The sequence below is a fragment of the Bufo bufo genome, chromosome 7 (genome assembly GCF_905171765.1).
Source record: "Bufo bufo chromosome 7, aBufBuf1.1, whole genome shotgun sequence".
NCBI lineage: Eukaryota > Metazoa > Chordata > Amphibia > Anura > Bufonidae > Bufo > Bufo bufo.
Window position 1 is genome coordinate 210613515 of NC_053395.1, and position 20224 is coordinate 210633738.

A 20224-nucleotide genomic window follows, 5' to 3' on the forward strand; every position below is an offset into this window, starting at 1 on the left:
GAAAGTAGCCCTAACGGCCTGAGTCTTGTGAAGTTGGACCGCCATGAGTGCGCCCCCCTTTATGGGTAGCAAAGTGGCACCCTGGGCGGATTACTACCCTCCCCTATCCATCGTTCCGGCCCTAAGGGCTCGTTCACACGACCGTATGGCTTTTTCAGTGTTTTGCGTGCCGTTTTTAACTAATTTGTTTTTCCGTTTTTTGTTTCAGTAGTGTTCCGGTACCATTCCGATTTTCCATATGGCATATACAGTAATTGCATAGAAAAAATTGGGCTGGGCATAACATTTTCAATAGACTGTTCTGCAAAAACTGATATGGAAGACATACGGAGTACATTCCGTATGTGTTCTGTTTCTTTTGCGGACCCATTGACTTGAATGGAGCCACGGAAAGTGATTTGCGGGAAATAATAGATGTTCTATCTTTGAACGGAACGGAAAAACGGAAATACAGAAACGGAAAGCATATGGAGTACATTCCGTTTTTTGGGCAGAACCATTGAAATGAATGGTTGCGTATACGGAACTCAAAAAGCGGCCTGTATACGGAACGCAAAAAATGTTCGTGTGAACGAGCCCTAATTCAGAGCACATTACTCCAGGAGGTATAACAGGAGAGGACTATAACTCCCAGCATGTCTAAGCCATTATTATTTAATATCAGAGCACATTACAGGGGGATGTATAAGAGGATGGGACTATAACTCCCAGCAATGTCCAAGCTGTTATTATGTAATATCAGAGTACATTACAAGAGGAGGTATAAAAAAGACTACAACTCCCAGCATGTCCAAGCAGTTATTATGTAATATTCTGATATACATTATAAGAGGAGGTATACAAATCCCAGCATATCCAGGGTGTTGTAATGTATCCTATTATATAATAATAGCCTGGACATGCTGAGAGTTGTAGTCCTCTCCTCTTATACCTCCTCTTGTAATGTACTCTGATATTACATAACAAGCTGGACATGCTGGGAGTTGTAGTCCTCTCCTCATACCTCCTCTTGTAATGTACTATGATATTACATAACAGGAGGTCTAAGAGGAGAGAACTACAACTCCCAGCATTTCCATGGCACTTATATTGAAGTCCTACTTCTTCACATGCATCACTGGTCTTCATTACTTTACTGCACTGCTGAGCTCCGCCTCCTGTTCTGGTCACATGATGATGAGGTCATCGCAGGTCCTTCATCACCTCTTCTCTGCTGAGCTCCACCTCCTGAATCTGACATTATCGCAGGTCCTGTCAGCACTAGGGTAATGATTTCTCTTACATGTGAGGGAGGAGACCGTACTCTGCATTGTAAAGTGTAGCTGTTCAGCGGGCCACCTGTTTGCTTCCTTGGATGTACAGCTGAACAGCAGCACTGAAGCAGGGGGCCCCCTGGACAATGGGGGCCCAGGGCAATTGCCCAGTTTGCCCCCCCCCCCCCCCCCTAACGCTGGCCCTGGCCATGATCAGAGGGGTTCAATGACGGGGGGCTGCACAATTACCGCTCCCTGCCATTGCATCAGCTACTCACAGAATAATGTGCTTTGTGACGAAGCAATTCAGCACAAAACTAATTGTTTTGTAAAATCAAGCAATATGGCGGCCCATCGCAAGCAAATGGAAGCAATTTTTTTTTGTTTTACACAGCGTTCGGCCTCATGCACATGACCGTTGTTCTGGTCCTCATCCGAGCCGCAGTTTTTGCGGCTCGGGTGCGGACCCTTTCACTTCAATGGGGCCGCAAAAGATGCGGACAGCACTCTGTGTGCTGCCCGCATCCGTTGCTCCGTTCCGTGGTCCGCAAAAAAAATATAACCTGTCCTATTCTTGTCCGTTTTGCAGACAAGAATAGGCATTTCTACAATGGGCCGCCTGTTCCGTTCCGCAAATTGCGGCTTCCGTGTTTTGTGGAACCGCAATTTGCAATGATCATCATGTACATCAGATGCCAAGATCATGTATGATTGTAGCATCTGAGGGGTACAATGACGGGGGGCAGCACAATCACCGCTCCCTGTCATTGCACCCACTACTTACAAAGAAATGTGCTTTGTGACTAAGCAATTTTTCACAAAGTGAATTTTTTTGTAAAATTCGGCAAAGCAGCCAAATCGAATTTTCCAATACTTCGCTCATCTTTACACAGCACCTAGAGAGAGCCCATACAAGAGACACATATATGGATATGATGGTACTTGTAAAAGTAATATAATAAATGTGCAAATAAATATTTTTTATTTTTAGTGACAGTAACCCCAAAACATTATGCTTGTGTAAAAATTATATATATTATTATATAAGGAAATACATATACAATAATAACCAACTCATTCCTTTTAACATTTTCAATCATTTCATTTAATCCATCAATCTATGAGTATGTAAAACAATGGACAGTCAGCGATTAGCTCCCGTCCTCCATCTTTACTCTTCTGTCCCATTTGTAGCTGGTGAGTTTCTAACAGAGGCCAAAGCTTCTCCCAAAATTTTAATGAACTTGAAGACATCATGGAAAGTATTGTAGAGAGGTACTGGTGCAATCCGTAGACCATTAGGCTCACGCAAATCACACTGCGAGAAAAAACAATAATGTCTGGATTTTAGCGCCATCTTGAAGGGTCAAGTTGAATCTAAAAAAACTACTGTGATTGAGATCAAGGCTTTTCATGCTTTTAATAAATAAAAAATTCATATGTACAGTGATGTGCGAAAGTTTTAGGCAGGTACAGAAAAAAATATGCAGAAAAAATAGAAGCGTTAATAGATAAAAAAAAATAAAATAAATATCGATTAACACAATGCACAGTGAATGAACAATAGAGATGTAAACCTCCTGGCACTCTGGAGAATGTTGCTTGGAGTCGGTTTCCCACCCCATAAAATAATAAAGAGAATACTCCAGCACTGTGCGTCAAGGCTCGTTTATTTTGGAAATGCGGCGTCGTAACAACGTGACGTTTCGGCCAGAACGGCCTTTATCAAACAAGTGCCGCTGCAAGGAAAAGCGCCAATGTATGATGCGCTGTGAAGTCGTAGCGTGTATCCAATTCATCCCAATTCAGCGTGTGGATACACGCTATGACTTCACAGCGCATCATACATTGGCGCTTTTCCTTGCAGCGGCACTTGTTTGATAAAGGCTGTTCTGGCCGAAACGTCACGTTGTTACGACGCCGTATTTCCAAAATAAACAAGCCTTGACGCACAGTGCTGGAGTATTCTCTTTATCAGTGAATGAACAAAAAAGAAATGTAAATCCAAATAATATTTGGTGTGACTGCTTTTTGTCTTCAAAGCAGCATCAGTTCTTCTAGGAACACCTGAACACAGATTTTGAAGGAACTCAGCACGGAGGTTATTCCAAACATCTTGGAGAACTAAACACAGATCTCATGTGGATGTAGACTTGCTCATGCACACGGCCGTGGCTGTATCGGGTCCACAATCCAGAGCTGCGGTGCGGAATTGAGGCACAGAACCCCACGGAAGCACTACGGAGTGCTTCTGTGGTGTTTCTCTCTGTGCCTTCGCACCGCAAAAAAAAAAAAAACATGTTCTATTTTTTTACGGTACTCACGGATCACAGACCCATTCAAGTTGAGTGGGTCTCGATCCGTCCCAGCCGCCACACAGACATTGTCTGTGCAATGCACGGAACAGCCGCACAATGGCTGTGTGAATGAGGCCTTAGAATACACGCACACGACCGTTGTGTGTTTTGTTTTGCGGTCCGCAAAACACGGATGTCGTCCGTGCGCGTTCCACAATTTCGGAACACCACAGACAGCCTTTAATATAACTGCCTATTCTTATCCACAAAGCGCGGACAAGAATAGGACATGTTATATTTTTTTAGCGGGGCCACGGAACGGAGCAACGGATGCGGACAGCACACAGAGTGCTGTCCGCATCTTTTGTGGCCCCATTGAAGTGAATGGGTCCGCATCGGAGCCGCCAAAACTGCGGCTCGGATGCGGACTAAAACAACGGCCGTGTGCATCAGGCCTTAATGTAATCCCAGAGAAACTGGAAGATGAGGAGGCTATACACCTGCCTAAAACTCTTGCACAAAACTGTATGTCCACACAAATACAACTAGTCTATAAATTTGTCTATAAAATTAAAAAATTTAGCTTTTTTTTTTTTTATTTAACTTTTGTGGCATAGGAGCTCAGCCCCACTAACTTCATTGAAGCTGAGCTGCGATAACAGAGACAACCTATTGACAAGAGTGACACTGTTCCTGGAAGGAAGTAGCCATGTTTTTCCAATCCTGTACAATCTATTTAACCTCAATAGTATGCATACAATGCTTATTATTTTTCAATATTAGGGAGCTTCACTAAGTGTTTTTGGAGGAGCCCTTTAACCACCTCAGCCCCCAGTGCTTAAACACCCTGAAAGACCAGGCCACTTTTTACACTTCTGACCTACACTACTTTCACCGTTTATTGCTCGGTCATGCAACTTACCACCCAAATGAATTTTACCTCCTTTTCTTCTCACTAATAGAGCTTTCATTTGGTGGTATTTCATTGCTGCTGACATTTTTACTTTTTTTGTTATTAATCGAAATTTAACGATTTTTTTGCAAAAAAATGACATTTTTCACTTTCAGTTGTAAAATTTTGCAAAAAAAAAACGAGATCCATATATAAATTTTGCTCTAAATTTATTGTTCTACATGTCTTTGATAAAAAAAAATGTTTGGGTAAAAAAAAAATGGTTTGGGTAAAAGTTATAGCGTTTACAAACTATGGTACAAAAATGTGAATTTCCGCTTTTTGAAGCAGCTCTGACTTTCTGAGCACCTGTCATGTTTCCTGAGGTTCTACAATGCCCAGACAGTACAAACACCCCACAAATGACCCCATTTCGGAAAGTAGACACCCTAAGGTATTCGCTGATGGGCATAGTGAGTTCATAGAACTTTTTATTTTTTGTCACAAGTTAGTGGAAAATGATGATTTTTTATTTTTTTTTCTTACAAAGTCTCATATTCCACTAACTTGTGACAAAAAATAAAAACTTCCATGAACTCACTATGCCCATCAGCGAATACCTTGGGGTGTCTTCTTTCCAAAATGGGGTCACTTGTGGGGTAGTTATACTGCCCTGGCATTCTAGGGGCCCAAATGTGTGGTAAGGAGTTTGAAATCAAATTCTGTAAAAAATGGCTGGTGAAATCCGAAAGGTGCTCTTTGGAATGTGGGCCCCTTTGCCAACCTAGGCTGCAAAAAAGTGTCACACATGTGGTATCTCCGTATTCAGGAGAAGTTGGGGAATGTGTTTTGGGGTGTCATTTTACATATACCCATTCTGGGTGAGAGAAATATCTTGGTCAAATGCCAACTTTGTATAAAAAAATGGGAAAAGTTGTCTTTTGCCAAGATATATCTCTCACCCATCATGGGTATATGTAAAATGACACCCCAAAACACATTCCCCAACTTCTCCTGAATACAGAGATACCCCATGTGTGACACTTTTTTGCAGTTTAGGTGGGCAAAGGGGCCCAAATTCCTTTTAGGGCATTTTTAGACATTTGGATACCAGACTTCTTCTCACGCTTTGGGGCCCCTAAAATGCCAGGGCAGTATAAATACCCCACATGTGACCCCATTTTGGAAAGAAGACACCCCAAGGTATTCAATGAGGGGCATGGCGAGTTCATAGAAAAAAAAAATTTGGGCACAAGTTAGCGGAAATTGATTTTTTTTGATTTTTTTCTCACAAAGTCTCCCTTTCCGCTAACTTGGGACAAAAATTTCAATCTTTCATGGACTCAATATGCCCCTCAGCGAATACCTTGGGGTGTCTTCTTTCCAAAATGGTGTTATTTGTGGGGTGTTTGTACTGCCCTGGCATTTGAGGGTCTCCGCAATCATTACATGTATGCCCAGCATTAGGAGTTTCTGCTATTCTCCTTATATTGAGCATACGGGTAATGAGATTTTTTTTTTCCGTTCAGCCTCTGGGCTGAAAGAAAAAAATGAACGGCAAAGATTTATTCATTCGCAACGATCAATGTGGATGAAAAAATCTCTGCCTAAAAAAAAGAAAAAGGAGGGGAAAGGCGTCTGCCAGGACATAGGAGCTCCGCCCAACATCCATACCCACTTAGCTCGTATGCCCTGGCAAACCAGATTTCTCCATTCACATCAATCGATGTGGATGAATAAATCATTGCCGGGATTTGTTTTTTTATATATACAAAGTGTTTGCCAAAGTATATGAACACCGCCACATCCTCAGCTCATATGCCTCGGCAAATGTATCTTTTACTGCAGAGGAGAAATCTCGTCTTGCAGCGCCGCATACACTGACTTGCGTGTAATCTGACAGCAGCGCAATGCTTCTGTCCGAATGCACATCAGTGCTGCAGCTAGTCGATCGGTTGGTCCACCTGGAAGGTAAAAAAAAAAAAAAAAAATAAAAAAAAAAAAAAAACAGGCCGCAACACAATAATTTTATTAACTTTTGCACAGAACATATAAACTTTTTTTTAACTTTTTTAACTGAACGTTAACTTTTATACTTACCTGTATTTTTTTTTTTTTTTGTTTCGTTTTTTTTACCTTTATAGAACAAACCTCTCCTTCCCCATGGGACAATGTGCAAAGCGCAAATCGCCCAAAGATGTGGCGAAGTACGTTATGCACTTTATCCCATGTGAAAGGAGAGGTTTGCAGCAGCTGTGAGTAAAAGGGCCCTAATAGCCCTGTGTGCCGGTCCTGTGAGTTGCGATCCCTATGCTAAGTGTACCTGTGTGTGGTACTTCCGGAAACACTCTCCAAAGCATAGGGCAGGGTGGTCAGGACAGTCAGGACAGAAATAGCGGGTGTCACGCCTTATTCCACTCCTGCTACAGACACGACATCTTTTTCGGGGTGACGGTTGGGTTGAGGTACCAGGAACGACACTGGGGAAATGTCGCTCGTGTAGACGGCTAACTACACTGGTGGATGGGGCCACGGAACCTCCTGGATAAAGGAGGTTCTCAATGATCTCTTCCTGGAATTTGAGGAAGGATCCTGTTCTCCCAGGAGACAACATCTGGTCATTGAAGTCCACCCCTCCCATGAGCAAATTATAGTCGTGGACTGAGAGGGGCTTTTCAATGACACGGGTTGCTCGCTCAATTTGGATTGTCGTGTCTGCGTGAATGGAGGAGAGCATGTAAATGTCACGCAGCACCTGAGGGGTTAATTGTACAGATCACAGCCCCCTGTAAGAGATCGGGTGCTGCCAGGCAGCAGGGGGCAGTCATGTACACAGTTCGTAGTATATTCTAACTAGAAGCGTCCCCATCACTATGGGAACGCCTCTGTGTTAGAATATACTGTCGGATATGAGTTTTCACGAAGTGAAAACTCATCTCTGAAAAAGCTTTTATGCAGACGGATCTTCGGATCCGTCTGTATGAAAGTAACCTACGGCCACGGATCACGGACGCGGATGCCAATCTTGTGTGCATCCGTGTTCTTTCACGGACCCATTGACTTAAATGGGTCCGTGAACCGTTGTCCGTCAAAAAAATAGGACAGGTCATATTTTTTTGACGGACAGGAAACACGGATCACGGATGCAGCTGCAAAACGGTGCATTTTCCGATTTTTCCACGGACCCATTGAAAGTCAATGGGTCCTCGAAAAAAAACGCAAAACGGCACAACGGCCATGGAAATCTATTGTATTAAACTGACAGCATTATTTCAGTGTAAGGCCTCATACACACGACCGTTCCGTTTTATGCGGTCCGCAAACCGCAGATCCGCAAAAAACGGAAGCAGTCCGTGTGCCTTCCGCAATTTGCGGAACGGGATGGGCGGCCCATTGTAGACATGCCTATTCTTGTCCGCAAAACGGACAAGAATAGGACATGCTATTTTTTTTTGCGGGGCCTCAGAACGGAGCAACAGATGCGGACAGCACACGGAGTGCTGTCCGCATCTTTTGCAGCCCCATTGAAGTGAATGGGTCCACACCCGAGCCGCAAAAACTGCAATGATCGAACAATGGTCGTGTGCATGAGGCCTAATTCACACAGGCGTCGCGAGTGAGGGCCGGATGCGATGCAGGTGCGTTCAGGAAGAATCGTGCGAGTAGGCATTATTTCCGTTTTATTATTTTCCATTTTAACATGGTTATAATGGAAAATAATAGCATTCTTTAATACAGAATGCTAAGTATAATGTCAATTGAGGGTTAAAAAATAATAAAAACATAACTCACCTCATCCACTTGATCGCGCAGCCGGGATCCTCTTCTTTGTTTTTCTTGAAGGACCTGCAAAAGGACCTTCGCTGACGTCATCACGCTCACCATGTGGTGAGCGCCGTGACATCAGCACAGGTCCTGCTGAATGAAGATAGAAGGACCTGGTTATAATGGAAAATAATAAAGTAAATGGGGTCCTGGGTCATACATCCTTTGTCTCCTTAGCAACCATGCATGAAAATCGCACCGCATCCGCACTTGCTTGCGGATGCAATGTGATTTTCACGCAGCTTCATTTATTTCTATGGGGCCTGCGTTGCGTGAAAAACGCAGAATAGAGACCCTGCTGCGATTTTCATGCAGCGCACAAGTGATGCGTGAAAAACATTGCTCATGTACACAGCCCCATTGAAATTAATGGGTCAGGATTCAGTGCGGGTGCAATGCGTTCACCTCACACATTGCACACGCGCGGAATACTCGCCCATGTGAAAGGGGCCTAAGGCCCCTTGCAGACGAGCGTGTCCGGATTAGGTCCGGATGCGTCCACATCCGTTGCTCTGTTCCGTGGCCCCGCAAAAATGATGACTCCTGTCCTATTCTTGTCCGTTTTGCGGACAAGAATAGGCATTTCTATAATGGGCCTCCTGTTCCATTCCGCAAATTGCGGAAGGCACACGGGCGGCATCCGTTTTCTGTGGATCCGCAAAAAAACACCACAGGTCGTGTGAACAAGCCCTTAATAGAACAGTCCTATCCTTGTCCATAATGCGGACAATAATGGGACACGTTTTATTTTTTTGCGGGACTGACATAAGGACATACAAAAAACGGAATGCACACGGAGTAACTTCCATGTTTTTTGTGGACCCTTTGAAATTAATGGTTCCGCATATGGTTCGCAAAAAAAACGGAGCGGACATGGAAAGAAGATACGTTCGTGTGCATGAGCCCTAAGACACAGAGCAAGCTCCAGGAGAATGAGCAGATTACCGCCCTCGGACATAGACGTGATGTCATCGGGATAAAGAACCAACATAGTGAAAAATGTCACATGGCGACAATGGAGTTCAGGAAAACAGGGCATTACAGACAGGGCCGGCGCCACCAGTAAGGCGACTTAGGCAGTCGCCTAGGGCGCTATGCAGCAGGGGGCGCCCAACGCCCGTTGCGGTAAAAAAATAAAAATTTGCTTATATAAGTTCGGGCGGCCGGCGGCGCCTTTCATGCAGCGCCGCCTGAGCGGCTGAGGCTGATTACAGATCAACAATTCCTGTCAATTGATGCAAAAAAAAAAAAATTGCAAAGCCGAAATACCTTTTAATGGCAAATGACAACCTCATTTACTATTATACAATACATCGGTCTGTACCCAGCTCTCCTGCCACCACATGCTCTCTACATCCAATTGGGGATTTATTTTTATTTTCTATCTATGGACACTTTTGTATATTAACTCTGTTCATTGCAGCTGCCATAAAGCAAACTCACCCTATATCACTTTCTATACAGACAATGCAAGAAAGTTGTGTTTGCAACGTGGCCGGCAGGGTTTCAATGTAAAAATGGAAATAATTCTAGCAATTAAAAAATAAAAAAAAAGGGAAAACATGATTTTTTGTTCTGCTGACTGAAATTTTATAAATAAAAAGAAAAGAAATTACTTTTAGATACATTATGCATTCCCTTTACAAATAATAAAAAATATATATAAATTACCTTGAAAATGAAAAATTCAGACAAAGCAATGACATCTAAGAGTCAACCTTCATAAAGTGGAATGTCTGGCAAACTTTGTAATATCTTAATGTGATTACCGGGTCAAGTGCAATTTTATTCAATAAAGCGCTTATTGACTTTATTAATTTGCAAACACGTCTATGACAAAGGACAATACCACGTACCGTGACTCCTCTCTTTTCGAGTTCTTTGTAAACAGCTTTTATAGGCAGAGAAAAAGCCAGGGAGAGCTGACATCCCCTGTCTTCAAAGTGAGAGGGCGTGATTATTTTTGCATAAGGTTTCTTGGGTTCAGCCATGTTTTCACTGTAATAATGTTTAATTAAGTACTCCAAATAGCCAGTCAGTAAAATTGACTTTTTCCGTAAGGCCTTCATGCTGGTTTGATTGAAAACCTGTGAAGACAAAAATGAGATGTTTAAAATGCAAATTGGTAAACAGAATAATCACTTAGAAGCGCTCCGTCCGCGGCTTATGGACGCCAAACTAATAATGTCATAGCGTATTACAAACTAATGTAATGTAATGTGAAATACAAAAGTCCAGGTCCGAACAAAAATAAATGCCCTGCTCACAGTAATAATACCATCTGTAATAATTCCAGTTATTAGAAAGGTAGCAGAGCCGAGTTTGTCCTTTGGCTCAATGTATTACTATGTGTTATCCATGGCTTTATATAGGACTACAATTAAATTCAATTACTAAATGAGTTAGGCTACATGCACACGAACATATTTTGTTTCCGTGTCTGTTCCGATTTTTTTTGCGGACCCATTAATTTCTGTTTTGTGAACAAGGATAGGCATATACAATGGATCCGCAAAAAAAAAAAAACGGACATTACCCATTTTTTATTGCGGATCCGGTCGTGTGCATGTAGCCTAAGGCCTCATGCACACAACCGTTCCATTTTTTGCGGTCTTCAAACCGCGGATCCGCAAAAAACGGAAGCCGCCCGTGTGCCTTCCGCGATTTGCGGAATGGAAAGGGCGGCCCATTGTAGAAGAATAGGACATGTTCTATTTTTTTTGCGGGGCCACGGAATGGAGCAACGGTTGCGGACAGCACACGGAGTGCTGTCCGCATCTTTTGCGGCCCCATTGAAGTGATTTGGTCCACACCCGAGCCGCAAAAACTGCGACTCGGATGCGGACCCAAACAATGGTCGTGGGCATGAGGCCTGAGTCAAAGCTATATTCTGGTTATTTAATGATATCCCTTTTCCACAGGATAGGGGATAACTATTAGATTGGTGAGGGTCTGACCTTCGGGACCCCAATAATCGCATGAAGGGGAGCCTTGTATGCCATGTTGACCCCGCAAAATGAATGGAGCGGCGCATCAGGTATGCACACTCTTGCATTGTTCTCTCTCTGTAAATAGCAAAGCACTTGTACTTGACGCTGTCTTGAATAGTTACACCATATCCTATTTTGCAGAAATCACTTGTCAGCAGTCCTCTCCTCATCATCACCACAGGCAGGATTACAATGAAAGGTAACACCTATATACAGATAACCACCATTCACAATAGGTAATGGTCAAAGCTCCCCTCCTCCCCTTCCTTGCATAATGAGCTCTGCACAGGTCACAAGCATGCCCACAACACTCTCCCATAGAAGTCATCTCCAGACTACAGGTTCCTATGGTTCATGCGTAAAGCACGTCTCTGAATGCTGTCAAGAGAAAGTCAGGAAAGATGGTGACCCCCACCATAATCATGTACAGAAAACAGTATTAAAATAAATAAATAAAAACAGATTAGCAAAACAGTATGAGGGAGATTTATCAAGACTGGCGCCTTCTGCACCGGCCTCGATAACCCCTAATTGTGCCTAATTTATGATGAGGTGCATGCCTTGTCCTAAACTAGGTGCATCCTCCTGCAGTCCGTACGCCTAAACAGAAATTTACGACATCTCATTGCTGCTGTAGATTTGTGGCTTCATTTACGACAGAAAACTGGCGTAAATGAAGATAAATTTGTCAGGGCAACTGGCCATGGGCCCTGGTGCAAGAGTCCAGATTGGGCCCCCCTTCCTTCAGTGCTTTGTGGCCAGGGGCAGGGGAGCGCACAGCCTTTGTGCTTAATGAGGCAAAAATTGAAACGGCACCCCCCCCCCCCCCCATGCCAAGTTTTTGATCTAATCCCTTTTCTCCAGCCAGAGGTGTAACTTGACCAGCATGCACTTTCTATAGTACTGGTGTCTTCCTATGCGGCACAAGGGTCTTTGGGCCCTTCAGGATCCTGGGCCCTGTAGTAACTGCTGTCTCTGCACCCCCTATAGCTACACCCCTGCTTACCACCCTTGCCATGCCCCCTTTCTGAAAAGTAACGAGGGCAGTGTAAGGCCTAGTTCACACAAACGTTTTTTTTTGCGGGTGTACGGGCCGTTTTCTTGCGTTCCATATACGGTCCGTATACGGAACCATTCATTTCAATGGTTCCGCAAAAAAAACGGAATGTGTTCCGTATGCATTCCGTTTCCGTATTTCCGTTTTTCCGTTCCGTTGAAAGATAGAACATGTCCTATATTTGGCCGCAAATCACGTTCCGTGCCTCCATTAAAGTCAATGGGTCCACAAAAAAAAACGGAACACATACGGAAATGCATCCGTATGTCTTCCGTATCTGTTCCGTTTTCGCTGAACCATCTATTGAAAATGTTATGCCCAGCCCAATTTTTTCTATGTAATTACTGTATACTGTACATGGCATACGGAAAAACGGAACAGAAACGGAAACACAACGGAACTCAAAAACGGAACAACGGATCCGTGAAAAACGGACCGCAAAAAACTATAAAAGCCATGCGTTCGTGTGAACTAGGCCTAAAAGTGAGAGATGCGATAATTTTTTTAAAAATTCTTCTTAGGTAAAAAAAAAAATCACAAACACATAGTTTGTGACTTTTTAACGCCACTTTTCAGGCACCAACTAAATGATAAATCTCCCAGTATTTATCAGTGTCTTATTTAAATTACCAAAAAACTATATCGGTGACACCATGGGCACCTTGTGGCTTGTCCGTGCTATAAAGGTATGTATGGGATATTTTTATGCATTGTTGTCCAGCCCTAGCCGCGTCGCAGTGCATTGTGTTTTAATATACAGATGTAGCAGGGGTAACACACACACTCTTAACTCAAATTTCTTAAAGGGTTTCTATCACTTTGTTTCACCTATTTAGCTTTCAGACACTAGCGATCCGCTAGTGTCTGCTTTATCTAACCACCCTAATATAAGAGCTTATTGTCCTGCCGTTTAGCTAAAAAAATAACTTATATAGATATGCAAATGAGCCTCTAGGTGCTATGGGGGCGTGATTAGCACCTAGAGGCTCCGTCTACCTTAACAAACTGCCGCCGCCCAGCGCGTCCCTCCAGCCCGCCCATCTCCTCCGGAATGCGATGCTCCTCGTATTCGGCGCATGCGCAGTGAATGTCTGATCGCTTCCCTGCTCAGACATCTCCACTGCGCCTGCGCCGATGACGTCATAGTGCTCCGAGGAACAGGCGCAGTGGAGATGTCTGAGCAGGGAAGCGATCAGACATTCACTGCGCATGCGCCGAATACGAGGAGCATCGCATTCGGAGGAGATGGGCGGGCTGGAGGGACGCGCTGGGCGGCGGCAGTTTGTTAAGGTAGACGGAGCCTCTAGGTGCTAATCACGCCCCCATAGCACCTAGAGGCTCATTTGCATATCTATATAAGTTATTTTTTTAGCTAAACGGCAGGACAATAAGCTCTTATATTAGGGTGGTTAGATAAAGCAGACACTAGCGGATCGCTAGTGTCTGAAAGCTAAATAGGTGAAACAAAGTGATAGAAACCCTTTAACTCATCGTGTTATTTTGAAACAAAAGCCATTGAAAAGTAATTGCTTATTAACGCATTTAGTTGCCTTTAGTTTAGATCACATGTCTCCTAATGCATGTGTGTTAACCCTGCTACATCCGTATGCCGACTCATTGTAGATAAAGTTGTTTTCAATCAAAAGGTAGATTCTAAATCGAAACATTTACACACAAAATAATCCCTGTAAGTACAGTAAGTAGACTATGACCGTAGGATAGATTTCACCTCGAAAAACAGGCCACCGAGCCCGTCCTGAATTCTTGAGTATTTATTCTCTCAGCATTAAAGCACTGTAGATCCATTCTCTTGATTGCACCGGGAGCTGGGACTTCGCTAGTAACGGTTAGATCCATTTTGCTGAGGTTCTACAGCAGCAATTAGCATTTGGAAAGCCTAAGTCACCGTGCCAAAAAGGGTAAAATCAGCCATAAAAAGGAGAATCACTGAGCTCTCGACTCATTGCCGGAGACTCCCTGCAGTGGATTTAATGGCATAGACACATAGCAGCTACGCGGTGACATAAGTTCATAAATGAAAAACCCTGTAGTCGCACATTGATGAACTAAAACAAAAAAAAAAAAGAGATGGGAAAATATGATTTTTATAGAGTCTTTACAGTGAGGTACTTTGGGCAAATGAGCCCCTGGAGTGAAATCTTCTATCTGTACTCGGATTCCCAGGTCAAATTTGCCTAATTTAGCAGCGAAAATTCAAGCGAAAAGCTTTCAGGATTTGGCTTAACAGCTTCTGTTGTTACAGATGAAGCATTAAGTTACGATGTAGAAAATGATACAAACAATCAGCGTTCAGGAACGTAATAAATGGCTCCGCTCTGAAAGCGTCTAAGCTCTTGGAGTACGGAAAGTTCATTTGTTTGACTCGTGTCCTTGAAATGTCTATTGTGCCTCCGCCGGGACGTCCGTCTTAGAAACCACCGTGCAATTTCACGTGGGACAATCATAACGACTTTTCTATTTGTTGTAGAAGAATAGTTAAAGAATAATACTGCAGGTAAAATAATATTGTATCTATGTCAAAATATGGGAGGGGGAATTAATACAGACGCAAAGTAACCCATAAATGTTGCCTATTGCAACCAACCAGATCCTTCAGTTTCCATCTGCATTAGTTTTCACAAACGGGTTCCTATGTTCATTCGTTTTGCTATAATTAATATGGACTCGTCAATCGGTCTATTGCCATCTGTTGACCGCAGATGGTATTGCAGGAGTCATGATTCATTTCTATGGAACTAGCGGGACGTTTTTGCAACAATTTTATGATAATTGTTAATATTATTTATGATTATGCAAAGTTGCCAGGACTCATAGCCCATGAGACCTGCTTCACCTGCCCACCTCTACGATTGATAGCTTTACCTGTATAGAGACTTACAGAGGAGAAGACATCAATCAAATCATAAAAAGGTATATATGCCAAACTCCTATGCTACCCTCTGATCAGGAAGCTTCGGTGACTAGACAGATCTGTTTTAAATGGTCACTAACTTTTCACACAACTTTGCATAAATCAATAGTACAAGTAACCACAAGAAACTTTGTAATATGTATTATTAGTGAGAAATGTCTAGTTCTCGTGTTATCAGCTGTTTATCACCACCTTGCTAATTGCTTTTTTGTTTGAAATATGCTTTGAATCTATCCCAAGATGGACCAGCTATGCTGAAGTGCCCTATTGCATATGTCAATACAAGTTTATGAAGAGGGAAAGGTAAGGATCGAGTAGGATAGGCACTAAAGAGACTACACAGTTATATAGTAACTTTATATCTTAGCACAAGTGCTTTATTCACATCCATACAGGTAAATTTAATGTCCTCCATGATCTTGGGGCTACTTCTGAGTAAGATAATGTTAGAAAGCAGATTCTCCTCCACTTTCTGTGAGCGCAGTGGATGGCAGCTAGTCTCCATCCACCATCACTGGGTAAAGTGCAAACTAGACATACAGCATGCACAGAGGAAAACAAGTCACATAATGGTCAGAAATAGTGTTCATTTACACAGTGTACTATTCAGGACACAGCTAGTTTTAAGTTTATGGACCAAGGGTAATTTTGCTGTCACTTTATGGGGTAATTTCTTTGGAATGCTTTTACTTATTCAACCAATTCTGAGATTGTTTTTTTATGACACATGTTTGGAGCGATATGATTTACCATTGTTTTTTTTTTAATCCAAAATTTACAAAAAAAAATGAAAAAAAGCTTAATTTTCTAAATGTGAATCTCTTTGCTTTTATACAGATAATGATACCTCACAAAATAATTATTAAAATAATCATATGTCTACTTTGTGATGGCATAATTTTATAACTGTCATTTTATTTTTTAGGACGTTAGAGGGCTTTGAATTTTAAAAAGCAATTTTTTTAATTTTCAAAAAAATTTCCAAAACTGACTTTTTTAGGGACCAATTCAGTTTTTAGAGACACTTGGCTGTGAAAATGAAAAAAAAAAAAAAGGTTTGCTTTCAATAAAATGTTGCTTTAGCCCATTTTTTCATTTTCACAATGGGTACCTCTCAAAATGCACCACACAATTTGTTTGCATTTTTTTTCCTGAATATGGCAGCACTTCATATGTGGTTGTTAACTGCTGTATGGGCACACTGCATGGCTCAAAAGGGAGCCATTTGGCTTTTTGATGGTAGATTTCGCTGAAATGGTTTTTGGGCGTCATGTCGCATTTGAAGAGATCCTGAGGTACTTTTACAATGGAAACCCCCAAAACTGGAATCTACACCCATCAATGAATTTATCGAGTGGTATAATGAGCTCTTTGACCCTACAGAAGAATTTAGAAACACTTAGCTGTAAAAATGGTTAATCACATTTTTTCCAATAAAATGTTGTTCGCACCATATTTTTCATTTTCAGAAGGAGTAACAGGAGCAAAAGCACCCCAATATTGGTTACTCATTTTCTCATGAATACCCTATATGTGGTCATAAACTACAGTATGGGCACTCTGCAGGGCTCAGAAAGGAATGTGCGCCATTTGGTTTTCAGAGGGCAGATTTCGACAGAATGATTCTTGGGTGTCATGTCACATTTGCAGAGCCCCTGAGGTACCAGTACAGTGTAAAACCCAAAAAGTTACATTTTGGAAACTAAATCCTTCAATGAATTCACATAGGGGTATAGTGATTTGCTTGACCCCACCAGTGTTTCAAATACAGGTGAAACTCAAAAAATTTGAATATTGTGCAAAGTTCATTTATTTCAGTAATCCAATTTACAGTAAAAGGTGAAACTAATATATGAGATAGACTCATTACAGGCAAAGCGAGATATTTCAAGCCTTTATTTGTTTTAATTTGGATGATTATGGCTTACAACTTATGAAACCCCAAAGTCACAATTTTGAGGTACCCTTTGCTCAGGGGGTATGGATTAATTAGCTGACTAGAGTGTGACACTTTGAGCCTAGAATATTGAACCTTTTCACAAAATTCTAATTTTAAGCTGCATTAATGCAATTCCTTTTAATTTCCATTACTGAAATAAATGGACTTTTGCACGATATTCTAATTTTTTGAGTTTCACCTGTAATTTTTTTTTTAACATTGGGAAATTAAATTTGAAACTCATTTTTCCAAATGGTAATTGGAGAAAAAGCACCACAAATTTTGTTATTTATTTTTCCCCCAAGATCGACAATACCCCCAATGTGGTCATAAACTGCTGTTTGTGCACACTGCAAGGTTCAGAAGAAAAGGAGCACGATGTGCATTTGAGGCCTAGTCTGTGGATTTATCCAGCACTGGCCGACAACTGCAGAGGCTCTCAGGTGAAATAAAAAAAGGAACCCCCAAGAAGTGACCGCATTTTAGAAACCACACCCCTCATAGAATTTACCAAAGGGTGTAGTGCACATCTTGATCCCACAGATGTTTTGCAAAAATAAATTTACAGCATATGGTGCAAAGTGAAAACTGCATTTTTTCCCACAGATATGCCATTTCAATGTCCAATATGGTGTGCCCATTGTGTGCTAGTGTGAAAGCCGTCTTATTATTATGCTGTTTCCTGGTTTTAGAAACACCCTACATGTGACCCTAATTGTTTGTCTGACTGTATGAGAGGGCTCAGGAGTGAAAGAGCACCATGTGCATTTTGAGGACCATTGGGGTGATTTATACATCTTGTGCTGATAACTGTAGAGACTCTGGGCAGAAATAATAAAAAGAACTCCTGAGAGCCATAAAAAAAAACTTTCATTGCTTCTTAGCAGGCCTAAACCTTTTGGTAGCATTGGATTGTCTGACCCAGAGCTGTATGGTGAGCAATTGCTCTGTTGAGAGTGGTGGACTGGATCCACATGCCTCCTCATAAGGCCTCTTGCACACAAACTTTTTTTATTCCGTTCTGTTTTTGCGGATTCCGTTTGCGGTCCGTATGCGGAACCATTCATTTCAATGGTTCCGCAAAAAAAACTGAATGTACTCAGTATGCATTCAGTTTCCGTATTTACGTTCCGCTGAAGGATAGAACTTGTCCTATTATTGCCCGCAAATAACGAAATGTGGCTCCAATCAAGTCAGTGGTTCTGCAAAAAAAAAACGGATCACAAATGAAAACCAAAAGGAAAAACGGAACGGAAGCAGAAACACTACTGAAACAAAAAACGCAAAATACTGAAAAAGCCATATGGTCGTAAGTCTTGGGTTGCTATGGAACAATCAAACTTCCATAATCTCTTTAGACGCCTTTTGGTGGTAGACATAAAAAATATTAGTGTTATGTGGGAGTCCATCCTCCTGGCGTGGGATTGGTTTCAGACCTCACAACATGGTATTCCTCTCCATTGAGATATTGTTTCTATGGTTCCTTCTGCCTTGGTCGAGAGTCTCCCTCACTCAATTCGCACCTCTGAGATACCGTTTTCCATGTGTGGTGGACATTCACACCAATTCAGTCTTGGTGGACTAAGGTTTTCACCCAGAGAAATAGTGCCTGTAACTCCGCTATACCTCTCTCTCCCCAACTTGCCTTACTAGGTGTCTTGCCTAATAACCTTGCCTTTAAACCTTCCCCTTTATTTAAGACAAGCAGAAGGACCGGCTTTGCACGGGTATATTTCATCTATTTTATTTAATGTTTGTGTGTGTCGTTAAGATAGACAGTATCCACTATAACAGTGACATATACAGGGAGTGCAGAATTATTAGGCAAGTTGTATTTTTGAGGATTAATTTTATTATTGAACAACAACCATGTTCTCAATGAACCCAAAAAACTCATTAATATCAAAGCTGAATATTTTTGGAAGTAGTTTTTTAGTTTGTTTTTAGTTTTAGCTATTTTAGGGGGATATCTGTGTGTGCAGGTGACTATTACTGTGCATAATTATTAGGCAACTTAACAAAAAACAAATATATACCCATTTCAATCATTTATTTTTACCAGTGAAACCAATATAACATCTCAACATTCACAAATATACATTTCTGACATTCAAAAACAAAACAAAAACAAATCAGTGACCAATATAGCCACCTTTCTTTGCAAGGACACTCAAAAGCCTGCCATCCATGGATTCTGTCAGTGTTTTGATCTGTTCACCATCAACATTGCGTGCAGCAGCAACCACAGCCTCCCAGACACTGTTCAGAGAGGTGTACTGTTTTCCCTCCTTGTAAATCTCACATTTGATGATGGACCACAGGTTCTCAATGGGGTTCAGATCAGGTGAACAAGGAGGCGATGTCATTAGATTTTCTTCTTTTATACCCTTTCTTGCCAGCCACGCTGTGGAGTACTTGGACGCGTGTGATGGAGCATTGTCCTGCATGAAAATCATGTTTTTCTTGAAGGATGCAGACTTCTTCCTGTACCCCTGCTTGAAGAAGGTGTCTTCCAGAAACTGGCAGTAGGACTGGGAGTTGAGCTTGACTCCATCCTCAACCCGAAAAGGCCCCACAAGCTCATCTTTGACGATACCAGCCCAAACCAGTACTCCACCTCCACCTTGCTGGCATCTGAGTCGGACTGGAGCTCTCTGCCCTTTACCAATCCAGCCACGGGCCCATCCATCTGGCCCATCAAGACTCACTCTTATTTCATCAGTCCATAAAACCTTAGAAAAATCAGTCTTGAGATATTTCTTGGCCCAGTCTTGACGTTTCAGCTTGTGTGTCTTGTTCAGTGGTAGTCGTCTTTCAGCCTTTCTTACCTTGGCCATGTCTCTGAGTATTGCACACCTTGTGCTTTTGGGCACTCCAGTGATGTTGCAGCTCTGAAATATGGCCAAACTGGTGGCAAGTGGCATCTTGGCAGCTGCACGCTTGACTTTTCTCAGTTCATGGGCAGTTATTTTGCGCCTTGGTTTTTCCACACGCTTCTTGCGACCCTGTTGACTATTTTGAATGAAACGCTTGATTGTT

At 42.1% G+C, this 20224-nt stretch overlaps 1 protein-coding gene across 2 annotated transcripts in view; it reads right to left on the reverse strand.

Annotated features, from left to right (window-relative positions):
• Positions 1 to 2218: 2218 nt before the first annotated feature.
• The window catches only part of KYNU (kynureninase), a 114580-nt gene continuing 96574 nt past the window's right edge, over positions 2219 to 20224 (reverse strand). For both annotated transcript variants that reach the window (XM_040440014.1, XM_040440013.1), the window contains exons 13-14: positions 10124 to 10354; positions 2219 to 2571 (exon numbers count right to left, since the gene is read on the reverse strand). In XM_040440014.1, coding sequence (XP_040295948.1) covers positions 2425 to 2571; positions 10124 to 10354 — 378 coding nt within the window. In that variant the 3' untranslated portion in view covers positions 2219 to 2424. The remainder of the gene's footprint in view (positions 2572 to 10123; positions 10355 to 20224) is intronic.